Source organism: Arachis ipaensis, chromosome B02, assembly GCF_000816755.2.
Source record: "Arachis ipaensis cultivar K30076 chromosome B02, Araip1.1, whole genome shotgun sequence".
NCBI classification, from domain to species: domain Eukaryota; kingdom Viridiplantae; phylum Streptophyta; class Magnoliopsida; order Fabales; family Fabaceae; genus Arachis; species Arachis ipaensis.
The window spans coordinates 1,054,483-1,067,678 of record NC_029786.2 but is presented as its reverse complement, the minus strand read 5'-3'; the positions used below and the strand labels follow the sequence as shown (position 1 = coordinate 1,067,678).

At 28.1% G+C, this 13,196-nt stretch overlaps 1 protein-coding gene and 1 pseudogene across 1 annotated transcript; one reads left to right on the top strand and one right to left on the bottom strand.

The window, feature by feature from the left end:
• Positions 4,444-7,036, top strand: LOC107626547 (annotated as a pseudogene).
• Positions 7,888-10,600, bottom strand: LOC107626546 (stearoyl-[acyl-carrier-protein] 9-desaturase 6, chloroplastic-like). Its single transcript, XM_016329449.2, has 3 exons — positions 10,306-10,600; positions 9,402-9,695; positions 7,888-8,533 (listed from the first exon to the last, which is right to left on the bottom strand). Exons 1-3 carry the CDS (start codon positions 10,585-10,587, stop codon positions 7,964-7,966), a joined length of 1,146 nt encoding a protein of 381 aa, XP_016184935.2. The 5' UTR covers positions 10,588-10,600; the 3' UTR covers positions 7,888-7,963.

Sequence of the window (13,196 nt, the reverse complement as noted above, 5' to 3'; positions counted from 1 at the left end):
CATTTTACTGTCCACTAATAACTTGCGGCAAATTTAGAGGTAGATTTTGATGGTTCAAAAGACAAAAATCTTATGAATTTTACCATCGAAAAAAAATTTGACTATAAAGTTGGTGCTATAAGTTGAGTCTTCGCTCACTGTACCATGAGAATAATCCGATGAAAAATATGTTTTTTTTAATAACTTGGATGATCACTACGTTGGTAAATTCATCGGTAGTACCAATTTTTTTTATTTTTTCTCCAAGCTATAATGGATCCCGATAGTTAATAAATGATTATCAACTTTTAATTAATGAATAATTAGTATTTTATCTGAAAACAATGATTTATATAATATGTAAAAGATTAAATATACAAGATCTAAAAATGAAATGAAAGTTTGATCAAAAATATATAGGATAGAACTATATTGACATTAATCTTATTCAGATTCATCATCTTCTTCTTCTGGTTCATCATCCTCCTCTTCCGAAATAATTTATTGATCATCGAACCCATCTTCTTCTTCTTTGTATGCATCAACCTCATCTTCTATTCTTGAAGATCGTCGTCGTCTGGTGGTTGTGTCATCATCTACCCTAAGATTAATGATGTCATCATTCATAATAGCAGCCGGCCTAAGAATAATCAGATTACCAGTATCAACTACTTTTTTTGAAAGAGTTGAGTCATTAATTTGAAAAAGTTTCTGACCCTCTGTTCCATCAGACTCGATGTGACTTCTTGACTTAGTCTTAATCACAACCACCTAACTAGACTTATATGACTTCGAATAAGATAAATAATATACCTGTTATACATTTTGAAGTAGAATATAAAAAGATTATAGTGCCTATATTTTTCAGTCATATTTACTTTAAAGATATTGTAGTTCTTGTAATGAACTAACAATATTTAAAAATGTGTTAACTAAAAATAAAATATTAGACTGTTAGACTAAAAAAATTAAATTATTATCTAAAAGGATTGATAAATACAAACAAAAATTGATGCCCTTCAAACTTTTCTCTTAACATTTTATACAAAAATATAATTATTTACTATTTTACATATTATTTCTTATTTTTCACATCCAATGTAAGCGAATTTGAAAATATATATTTCCTACCCTAAATTTACAGTCACTATAAGCAAAAATGAAAAAAAAAAATTTCAATGCATATTTTTGCTAACACTACCAGCGAAGTTGGGACAAAATAAACATGTCAGTTACTACACAAATTCAATTGTTTTCAACAACTTTAAATAAATTTTTTATTATTTTATTTTTTAATATTTTATTTGAATCTAAATAAAAATATTTTTATTGATATTTTTTTAATTTAAAATTAAAAAATGTTAATATCTTGTTGAAAATAATAGAAGTAGTTGTGTAGAGTAGCATCTGTCCCAAATTTGTTGACAGTGCTAATGAAATTTTTTTGCTTACACCAACTGCGAAAATAAGAAATAATACCTAAAATGATAAATAGTTGTATTTTTGTATAAAATACTAAAATGCATCTGTCCCAAATGTATTTTTATATAAAAAAAAATTTGTTAAATAAAATAAACAAGAGATGAAAGATAGAGAAAGACTTAGAAAGATTATCTATAAAGTGGTCAAACAAAATTTAATATAAATGATCTCTATATAAATATAATACATGATAAAATTTAATAATATTATTTATTTGATCTATGTAATCGATCTCACCTAATAGAACAAAATTTTTGTGTTGTTGTTTAAAAAACTCGTTGAAATTATGGTTTATTAAGTTTTAATTCTTCTACATGGTTCCACCACTTACTATAATGTTGGACCAGTGGTGATTTTTTTATTTTGATTTTATGTTATGCTTTTAATGTACTTTTAACTCACTCCCTCTACTCCAATGGTTGTGCATCGTCAGCAAGTTCACAACATCCCTAACTTTATCAAAATAGGTTTATTAATTACTTTTCATTAAGATGCGTCAATATTATAGGTTTTTTTTCCCTTGATTTTAAAGTTGGGCCACCTCGTCTAATTTATTTAATCAAAGACGCTACATTAATTTCCCTTTAACATTATAACTAGGGGTGTACATGTTCGGGTCACATCGAATTTGACTTAATCTAGATTCAGTCCGAAATATAGATTGAGTCTAATTTTTGGACCCTAATCCGATCCTAGATCTGATGAAATCTACGCACTTTCGGGTCGGGTAAAAATCAGATAAAAATCGGGTCTTTAATATGTAAAAATCACCTAATCTCCAATCTTTATTTCACAATTTATATAGTAAAATTCACTTAAAAAAATATAACAAGAACCAACCCTTCTCTAAAATTATAGCGTAACCATAATCAATACTAATATTATCTAACACCAAATATTTAAATCAATACAAATAACACAATATTATGCATTTGTCTAAAGTCTTATGCATTTTAAACATAAAACATTAACTTATAATCTTATAAATGACTAATAACACAAAATATTAAGGTTTACAATATTTAAATTCCACATAAGAATATCCTCATCCATTACTAATAACACAAAATATTAATTGTGTATGATGACCGGGTCGAATTCGGGTGACCCGAGCTATAGCCCGGACCCGACCCGAAATAATGACTGGGTATATCTTTGAGACCCTTACCCGATTTTAGACCCGATGAAATCACATTAAATTAGTCCATAAAATATTCGGGACCAGACCAGATCTTCGAGTCGAGTCGGGTCATGTACATCCCTATCCACAACATCCCTTCACTTTGTCATGTTATTTGAGAACCAATGGGATATTCTGCACGTGTAGGTTAAGATGACACCAAAATAGGTTTATTAATTACTTTTCATTAAGGTGCGTCAATATTAGGTTTTTTCCCCTTGATTTTAAAGTTGGGCCACCTCGTCTAATTTATTTAATCAAAGACGCTACATTAATTTCCCTTTTAACATTATCAGACTATGAGCTTGTCAATGACATCTGATTTTCACTTCATATTTAAGAACCTTTTAATTTTTGACTTTTTTTTCCAATAAATAAAAGAAAAATTTTGTTATTATGTCCTAAGAACATAGATTAAATATACCATAAAAAAATTTTAATATTATTTATACATTAAAAACGTAAAAATATTTTTTTTATAGTATATTTAACCTATACCCTTANNATTTGTTGAAATACAAATTTTTTAGAATTTAAACTAAAATACAAAATTTGAATTTTTATTCTTATATTAGAAGTATTCAATTTGTAATTAGCCAATTATGTTTTTAATCATAGTAATTAAGAGTAACATGAATATGATGTAATGTATTCAGTTTCGGTAGTTGATAAAGTAGTGGCTTATTTTTTATTTGACCACACATCAAGAAATTTGCCAAAAAATTTGCCAAGAAAGCAACAAATATCACTTGTGTTTCTTCTATCAATTCGATCTCCAGCAAAATGTGCATCGCAATAATAATCCACTAATTTAAAGGAATAAGTTTTCGGATACCATAAACCATAATTAGTAGTACCAAGTACATATCTAATGATTCTTTTTACTGTTGAAAGATGAGATTTTTTGGACTTTGATTGGAATCTTAAGCATACTCTAACACTTTGAATTATATCCGGTCTTGAAGATATGTAAGATACATTAAGTAATCAATCATTCATTTATATCTAGTCTCATCTACATCTCTTGCATGCCCATCTTTGTCTCGCTTGATGCTTGGATACATAGGAGTTTCCATAGGTTTAGCATATTCCAACTCAAACTTTTTGACAAGTTTCTTGGCATACTTCTATTGATGAACAAAGATGCCATCAACAATTTGCTTAATTTATAAGCCTAGAAAAAAGTGAGCTCTCCTATTATGCTCATATAAAATTTACTAGTCATAAACTTAGTGTAAAATCTGCACATAAATCTTTATTAGCAGAACCAAAAATGATATCATCAACATAAACTTGCACAAAAATAAAATGATCATTGAAATTTTTAATAAATAAAGTAGTGTCAAAGGCTCCTCTCTAAAAATTATTTTTCAATAAAAATAAGTTAAGCTTCTCATACCAAACTTTAGGAGCTTGTCTCAAATCGTATAAGGCTTTATCAAGTTTAAAAACATAATTTTAAAAAATTTTATTTTCAAAACTAAGAAGTTGAACCATGTAGATCTCTTTATCTATTATTGCATTTAAAAAAACACATTTTACATTCATTTAGAATAATTTGAAGTTACAATGAATTGCATAGGCTACGAGCAATCTGATAACTTTTATACAAACTACAAGAATAAAAGATGCATCAAAATCAGTTTGCTCTTCTGGATCATATTCTTAATTATATAACTTCTTTGTATTAAGTCCTGTGATTCTCTACTATATATGTACATTGATTCATTCATTATTCAACATTATATTATATCAAAGAAGATGAAGTTAAAGAACAATGTTATTGGTAATGGTGCAAGATTATGGAGAGAGTAAAAGAGGGAATAACTCATCAGTGACCAGGCCCTCCCTGTGTTCATCAGAGAGTGTGGGGAATGTTCTCACTGCAAGTCAGAGGAGAGCAACATATGTGACATTTTCAGGATCAACACTGATAGGAGTGTCATGATCCATGATCAAGAATCAAGATTCTCCATCAAGAGAAAATCAATTTATCATTTTGTTGGGACTTTCACATTCAGGGAAACTGTGGTTCATGCTGGATGTGTTGCAAAGATCAACCCTAAAGCACCACTTGATAAAGTTTGTGTTCTCAGCAATGGAATCTGCACATGTTTGCAACATCATCCTAGATTAATATATTTTTTCACGTTTTGTTTGTTGGTGATTCTGTTATCTGACAATTTAGTTTTTATTTTTATGTTTGTAGGTCTTGGTGCCACTGTCAATGTTGCAAAACCAAAATCTGGTTCTTCTGTTGTTGTTTTTGACTCAGGAATTGTTGGTCTTGTTCTATGTTATCCTCTACTTTTCTTTGTATTGCAGTTTTTATAGCTATGGATCAAGGACATTAGTGAGTAGTGACTTTTGTTCTTTTTTTAATCCAAATTTTTGGTTGCTGAAGGGGCAAGGATTTCTGGTGCATCAAGAATTATTGGGGTTGATTTAGTTTCCAGCCAATTTTAATTGGGGTTTATACGAGTTTCAAATGTTTGTGATATAAAAAGTTCAAATTTTATTTAAAAGATATTAGTTTATATTTTTAGAATAATTTAATTTAATTTGATATATTTTGATTTTGTTTATTTAATTACTAAATTGGGCTTTATGTTTGTGGGCTTAGGATTTTCTATATTTTAACCTAATAAGAGGTTATAAATACCTTATAAACTAGTGTAGTTGTATATAATGATTTAGAGGTTTAAAAATTTTTTTTTAGTTTTGTGATAAAACTATGACATTGACAAAATAGGTTGAGAAGTAGTGATTCGCTTTGTACTCAATTTTAATCTATCATTTTTGTTTTTATTTTAATTTAAATGTATCTTTTTTTATTCGGTTTGAATTCTTATCATCTTATTTATCTTTTTTCTTTATCATTTGGGATCAAAGTTCCGGTATTAGATTAATTCTTATTAATCTATATTGGTTCTTTTATATATAAAAAAGAGAATCTAGTGTCTGTCGCCTCTTTTTTTATGTTTTTGTGTTCATATTTTCGTTTGCGGTTCATTATTGTTTAGTCATTATTGTTAATTTTATTGTTTAAAAAAATAAAAAAACATACATACGGTGCAAAAAAAAGATAAAAAAAGAAAAATATAAGATTCGAGGATGAATCTTCTTTGTAATTATTGTCCTTTTCATATACTATTTTTTTACCTATAAGATTCGAGGACGAATCTTGTTTGTAGAGGAGGAGAATATGATATGTGTTTTAAATGTTCATGATATGAAGAGTTCAAGTGTTATTTAGAAAATATTAATTTATATTTTTAGAATATTTTAAATTAATTTGATGTATTTTGATTTTGTTTATTTAATGACTAGATTGGGCGTTATATTTGTGGGTTTAAGGTTTTCTATATTTTAACACAATAAGAGGTTATAAATACTTCATAAACTAGTGTAGTCGTAATATTGAATGATTCAGAAATTTGAAAATTCCTTTTTAGTTTCTTGATGAAACCATACATAGTGTGGACAATTGAGGTTCAGAAGTCTCTCTTTTGTTGCATCGGGAAAATTGAATAGAAAGTTGAGGAGTTTATTCGATTCAATTCGCAAACTATAGCGTTGACAAGTTAGGTTGAAGAGTTCCTTTCTTATTTAGTCAAAAATTAAATAAAAAATAGAGTAATTATCTTTATACTCAATTTTAATATATCTTTTTTTATTTTAATTTTAATGTATATTTTTTTATTCATCTTGTTTATCTTTTTTCTTTATCACATTCTCTCTAAATCAAATGTAGTAGATGATTAAGCATAGAGTATATTGAACAAGTTTTTCAAATCTACAAATTGTATTTACTTACTAATGTTATTTTCTCATTTTACTAATTGTTGAAGGCTAAAAAGTTTGGGGTTAATAAAATTGTGAACCGAAAATATCATAATAAATATGTACAAAAGGTTAGTTCATTCTAAGTTTTTTTTCAGTAATTATTTATACTTTCATAGAAGAAAGACTAAAATGTTAACGTTGTTCAATAGGTAATTGCTAAAATGACCAATAGAAACATAGATCGTTCTGTTAAATGTACTAGCAGCATCCAAAGTATGATCTCAACATTTGAATGTATCTATGGTGCAATTGAATCAAAATTTGTTCTTTTTTTAATTTGTTACTATAATGTTGTTATGATAAGTTATTTACTTATACTAAAACTTAAATATTCTCTTCCCTTTTTAGGCTTGGGGTGTTGCTGTTCTTCTTGGTGTACTAAGCAAAGATGATGCTTTTGAAACTCATCCTATATATGAACTTCTTGAATGAGAGGACTCTCAAGGATACCTTCTATGGTAACTACAAACCCCGAATCAATCTTCCTAATGTTGTGGAAAAGTACATGAAAGGGGTTAGCTTTGTATACTAAACTCTTCATTGCGATGGATATCCTTCTTCAGCGATGATCGAGTAGTTAATTAAACAAAAATATTTGATAACTAAAATAAATTATTGAAAAATAGACAAAATTTATTTTATTTAGTATTTATTAATTATAAATAAATATTAAATAAAATAAATTTTAGTTATTGTTTTTATCTTTAGTTCTTACTTCTTAGCATTACCTAATTAGGCAACATGTTGGTGAGGACTTTTAATGACTTTTCTTCCAATTTTAATTAGTGTTTAGTTTTTGTGTTTGATTGGGCCCCGGACTTAAACCTGTCTAGCCAAACATTCTGACAAAATAAATCTAATTGCCTAGTTGCTAATTTACATTGTTTTACCCAATCCAGTCGCATATTAGTTCAATATTTTGTTTAAATAAATATTAATGGTTCATATCTCGCAGTAGCAGCAAATTTTTAAAAATAGAATTCTAATTTATGATAAATTAATCTTTAGCTTATTAAACTAAAATATATTTTAAAAAAACGTAAAAATAACACAATATGACAAACTAATTCTATAATAATTTAGTATCAACTTTTATATAATATAAATAGGTTTATATATCATCTAATTAGTTTCAAAATAGCATAGCGCTTTTTGAAATATCAGACAATTATTGTTATATAAAACAATACTATGAAAGTTTCATTTCTGATCTTTAGCTTCCTGTGCACCAAGTGGGTCCAAATCTCATTTGATCAAGTGTTTTGTGACTTTTGTCCACTTATAGAAATAAGTGATCAATTTATTTCTTGAGAAATACTATTTGTATACTAAAATTAGCACTAAAATCAATCACCAATATATTTGTGTATAAATATATGTGTGGTTTAATTTATTTTTAAAGTGTATTTATATTCTAACATATATTTTATACTAGTGACTGATTTTAGTGTACACATATCTTAACTCTTATTTCTTTTATATTAATGACACTTCCTTGTTGAAAATCCAACTAAATTTGACACTATGTGTCTCTGTTTCATGTGCTCTCTCAGCAGCTCGTACTTGAAACCTTCTAATCTTGGGTGCTAGACCACACACAAAATCCTGTGCACGTCTTCCTTCAGAAGTTAAATCCTGTATCTTCTCTAATTTCCACCTGTCGATCAAAAACTCCAAAATGTCAGCATAATCATTGGCTGTGTAGACACCAAGTCGTTGTGCCACTGCAGCGAAGTGATGAAAGAGGTGTGGATCCTTCCCATCCTGCATCAAGTGTGCTGGCATTGTGATTCCTTTGCGCATCATGTTTGATATTGCAACCACTGCCTCTGTAGGATCCACTTCTAGAAGCTTCTCAACGATCTTTGTGTATGCATTCTCGTGACGCTTTTCATCTGCAGCAATGGTGCCACATATTCGCGCAAGCACTGGATCACCGTTTTCCTTAGCAAGCCGAGCCGTGTTGCCGTGTGAAATAAAAGTAGCCCGTTCTTGAAATGATGTGTACACAAATCCCATATATGGATTCTTGTCTATATCGCATTCCTACACCAAAATAATAAATATCAGATTAATTTTGAAGTAATGTAAAAATTTTAGAGAAATGTTAGATGAACAAATTAATTTTGTAACTAAGTTTAACTAAAATTTTTTTCTTATGTTTTTCTTCCTTTTTTTTTAACTTAAATTTTCTTATGTTTTTCTTCCTTTTTTTTTTTACTTAAATTTTTAGTTATCAATCTTTAAACTAATAGATCGATTTAATTGAATTTGATTATTAAAATAATTTAGTCACGTAGCATTATCTTAAATTTTAAGATGATGATGTAATGATACGTCTGCACTAGCTAATAATATTATTTAAGAGCTAAATCTTTCTCTTAATTTGTTTAAATTTATGTCTTGGCAAATAAAAGTTGAGATTCACATGTACATCATAGAATGAATCATTTAATTTTGGGAGCCATTTATATAAAGATGTCAAAAACGTCTTTTTTTTAAAATTAAAATTTAACACATATAATCAATTAAATTGTATTATTTTTATTAAAATTAGATCGGATAAATCAGTTTAGCAAAAAAATTAATAAATTAAATTTTGAACCAATATATTTAGTCATTTTATATAATAGGGGTATTGTAATCATTTTTTATAAAAAATAATATTAATTTAGACGAATTCAAAATTTGATTCACAGTTAAATTAATTTGTCTGACTTAATTTTGACAAAAATAACATAATTTAAGTGATTATATGTGTTAAATTTTAATTATTAAAAAGTATCTTTAGAAAAAGACATTTTCTGTGTCTTGATGTGGGAGCATCCTTTAATTTTTACACTCCATATTGTGAATAGATATTTGTTGATTTAGTAAACAAGACAATTAGTAGCAGCAAGAAAATGCATCTTACCATGCCAGCTGCAATCAAGTAATGGATGGTCCTCTCAATCATACGCATATCAACTCGTCCTGAAAGGTACAAATAAGTTCGGAGCAAGTCTCCATGCCTATTCTCTTCTGCGGTCCAAGCCCGAGACCACACTGCCCATGGGCTTGTGCATGAGCCCGTCTTATCCGCCACGCCATCGAGCTGGTTGAGCCTTGTTTGATAAGTCGGCAAAGCTTCCTCCGTGATCATATCACCCACCAAAACCACAAAATAATCGTCTGGAAGTTCAGCTGTCCGATCTCTTAGAGCCCTCAACTAAGTATTTTGAATCAATATATATCATGAGTTAGTATTAAATAATATCATTATATCAACAAACGGTGTCAATTTAAGTAAAGTTATACCATTTATAATTTTTTGTTTTTTGTAAACTTGATGTATATATGAAATTCAATAACAAATAATAAAGATTATTTATATTAAATTCACCGATATCAAAACATAATGAACAACTAATTATTGAAGAATCCTTTTGTTTATGTATTTTTTGAACAAATATATTAATAAGTTGGTTTTTAAGTATATAAAAAGTATTATAACAAACGATTTTAGATTGGCATGAAATTTTCTAGAAATAATTAAACATATAAGCTTCTAATCTGTCTCTTGATTTTCCTAAAACATTATATTATTCTTAAGATGGAAAAGTACAATCAATCTATATTATATTATTCTTTCTCTTTAAAATTTTCCTTTTTTTTTTATACAATAATAACTCAGACCCTTTACTTTTATTTGTTCACTAATTATTGTTAGATTATTGGTTTAAAAAGAAAATTAATTCCCTAACAAAACCGCATTAAATAATAGTTTAGCGACAAAACATAGATAATATCCAAGCCTGAATACAAAATTGCGATCTCACCTTATTGTTGAAGTCCTCGTCCGGCAGGGAGAAGTCCGGTAAAAAATCAAGAGGCTGCCAGCTTTGCTCAACGGGCTTGACAAGTGGCAAGATGCACTTTGAAACCCAACCCTCAAGTGACTTGAAAACTTCAATCTTCTCTGGTGGGATTGCGTATGATTCAGGGGTTCTTATTAGTGTTGAAGAAGGTGCATTTGGAAGTGTAGGTTTACGTGCATGTGGCTTGGAGACTTTGGATTGTCTGTGATGGAAACCATTATGGTCCCATCCAAGTGATACCATCTTGGCTGTGAACGTCGACATTGCTTGCAAGTTGCAATAGCATTGTCCTCATACATGATTATATATAGTAGAGCGTATTAAATTTAGGATTAATTTACTCTTTTAACCTTATTAATTCACATTGTTCACACATTGTTTAAAAATATTGTTGGTTAACTATACTTTTTTTATATATTATTGTTTCTCTTTCGTCATTTTCGAATAAATTTAAAAAAATTTTAAAATTTAATTTATTTTAAGAATTCAATTTGAATGGAGTGTTAATATAAAATAATTTTACGTATATATTCAGTCATGTATCACATCAATAAAAAATTTACTGTACAATTTGAATTGATTTAAAAAAAATTAATCCGATAAAAGTTATATAGTTTGTTGTAATTTGGATTATATATATCGATTTGATTTTATTTTATTTTTAATCCGATCTAATACCATCCGAACTATTGGGTTTGGATTGGTTGAGGTTTATTAGGTTTTTAAGAAAATTTTAAGATTTTATTATTAAAAAATCTTAATAACATCCAAACAAGCATTATTAATTTAATTGCAAAGTCTACTTATTACTGTATTCATGGCATACAAAACTTTTTCAACTAAACCAGTTGCTACAAGTTAAACCATTCAATAAATATTACATATGTTTAAAATAAAAGAATATACTTTTTTTTTTCTATCTCAACCACCTTTGAAAAAAAAACTAATAATTTCATTATATTTTGAGAACTAAGTTTTAAGGTTTCATTTTGAGAACTAACTAGTTGGCTAGTGTTATGAAGTTCATTATCAATTTATCACTACTAAAGTGCTTGTTGGTCTGTTTTTTAATTTTTTTAATCATAAAAAGAATAATTATAATTTAGTATTTAAAGAATAATTATAATTTAGTATTCAAAAGCATACGTAAGAAGTTTAACTTGAAAGAATCAAGTTTGACTTCTCATAATAATCATTTTGAAATTATTTCTACAAAACTGTGAGGCAAAAATGAGAGTCAAAAAGAAAAAATGTGAGGGAGAACAAAATTCAAATCAAACTATTTTCAATATATATAGGTATAAAATTTTTTTTGGTGGGTTAATTCATTTATTTGTTTATAGTTTTTATATTAGATCAAATTTAATAAGTAAATTATTGTTGTTTGTTAAGTTTAATAAAATAAGTTTTTACTTAATATATAACTCAGTAAAGCAATTTATATTTAATTTTTCCTAAAGTTTGACTTGCCCTCTCACCCATGACCCATGCATGTGGGTCATTCTTCCCTGCATGCTTTTCTTTTTATGTATCAATTGTTAACAAAAGTTAGGCATCAATCCTTCTGTCAGCGATTTAAAAGTTAGAGGATTTTTTGGTGGTTTATCTTATTTAAAAGTTACACCTGCTTAGTTGCTTATGAAAACTATATCAATGCCCCGATGCAAGTTAAAAAAAAAATGAAAGTATATCAATGAATGACATTGCAACCCAATTAATCGTGCCTAACTTTTGGAAGAAATGTGTTAAAAGTAATAAATTGCCATTAATTAAACCTACTGCTGGCATATATTTCATTAACGACATTTTTTCTAGGAATTAATCTATCTATTTAATTTTAATTTTAATTTTAATTTTAATTTTAATCCTATACAATCCAGTCGTTCTTTCCTTAAGTGTCAACCTCTTATTTTCTAATTTCTACCTTTGTTTTTCTTTCCTTCTCTATTATGTCTTTTCCAATTTCCAACCTATCTCAACTATTGATTACACGTTTTTGTTTATCTCTTCTTTTGGTCCAAAAGAACAGCTGCATTTAATGTTTCCACTTCCTGATTTCATTATTTACGACTATTATTCAAACTAGTGCGTTGTCCTCGCGGGTCTTGTACCACAAGACTATTTGAATGTGCATTGAGTATTGTTGTCGGCTGCTTACACAACTTATTAGGCTGCACATGGATCGGATTGGATCGGATATAGCCTAAAATTTTATTCGATCTGCACTGCACTCATTGGATCGAATTGGATACGATATTCGCATTTTTTGAAGCCGGATCTGATCCGATCCGATCCGCACGGATGTCGGATATATCCGCATAACACAAAAAAAATATTTTAAGATTCTGTTTGGTTATTTTTACAAAAAAATATCCAAAAAATTTATTTTTTATTTGTTTAAGCCTATTTACTCCTAAAATATTATAAATAATAGTTCTCTTGAATAACAAAAACAAAATAATAACATAAGAATAAGTTTAATTATTCTAAGTTAAAGTACAACATCAAAAATTAAAAACAAAATATCATAAAATTCATAAAATAACACACTAAAATTCATATCACATTAAAGTTTACTTTCTTAAACTATGCTAATTATATGTGATGTGCGGATATGTAGATTTGCAGATCGGATCCGCGGATATCACTGCCGAATCCGCAATCCGATCCTACCATAGTGCGGATCGAATAATATCCGCAAAATTCAGATCGGATGCGGATAATTACTATGGATATGCGGATATTATCCGATCCATGTGCAGCCCTACAACCTATTGATGGCCAAAAACGAAGCAGGAAGTAGCATGGGAATATATTAATATAGTCGTTCAAGTTAGAATAGGAATAGAAAA

Bases quoted from the DNA above. Each gene is read 5' to 3' on its own strand.
- LOC107626546 (XM_016329449.2), bottom strand. From the start codon at position 10,587: ATGGTATCACTTGGATGGGACCATAATGGTTTCCATCACAGACAATCC. The intron at 9,696-10,305 runs GTGAGATCGCAA...CAAAATACTTAG, and splicing joins ACGAGGACTTCAACAATAAG to TTGAGGGCTCTAAGAGATCG. The intron at 8,534-9,401 runs GTAAGATGCATT...ATTTTGGTGTAG, and splicing joins ACTTGATTGCAGCTGGCATG to GAATGCGATATAGACAAGAA.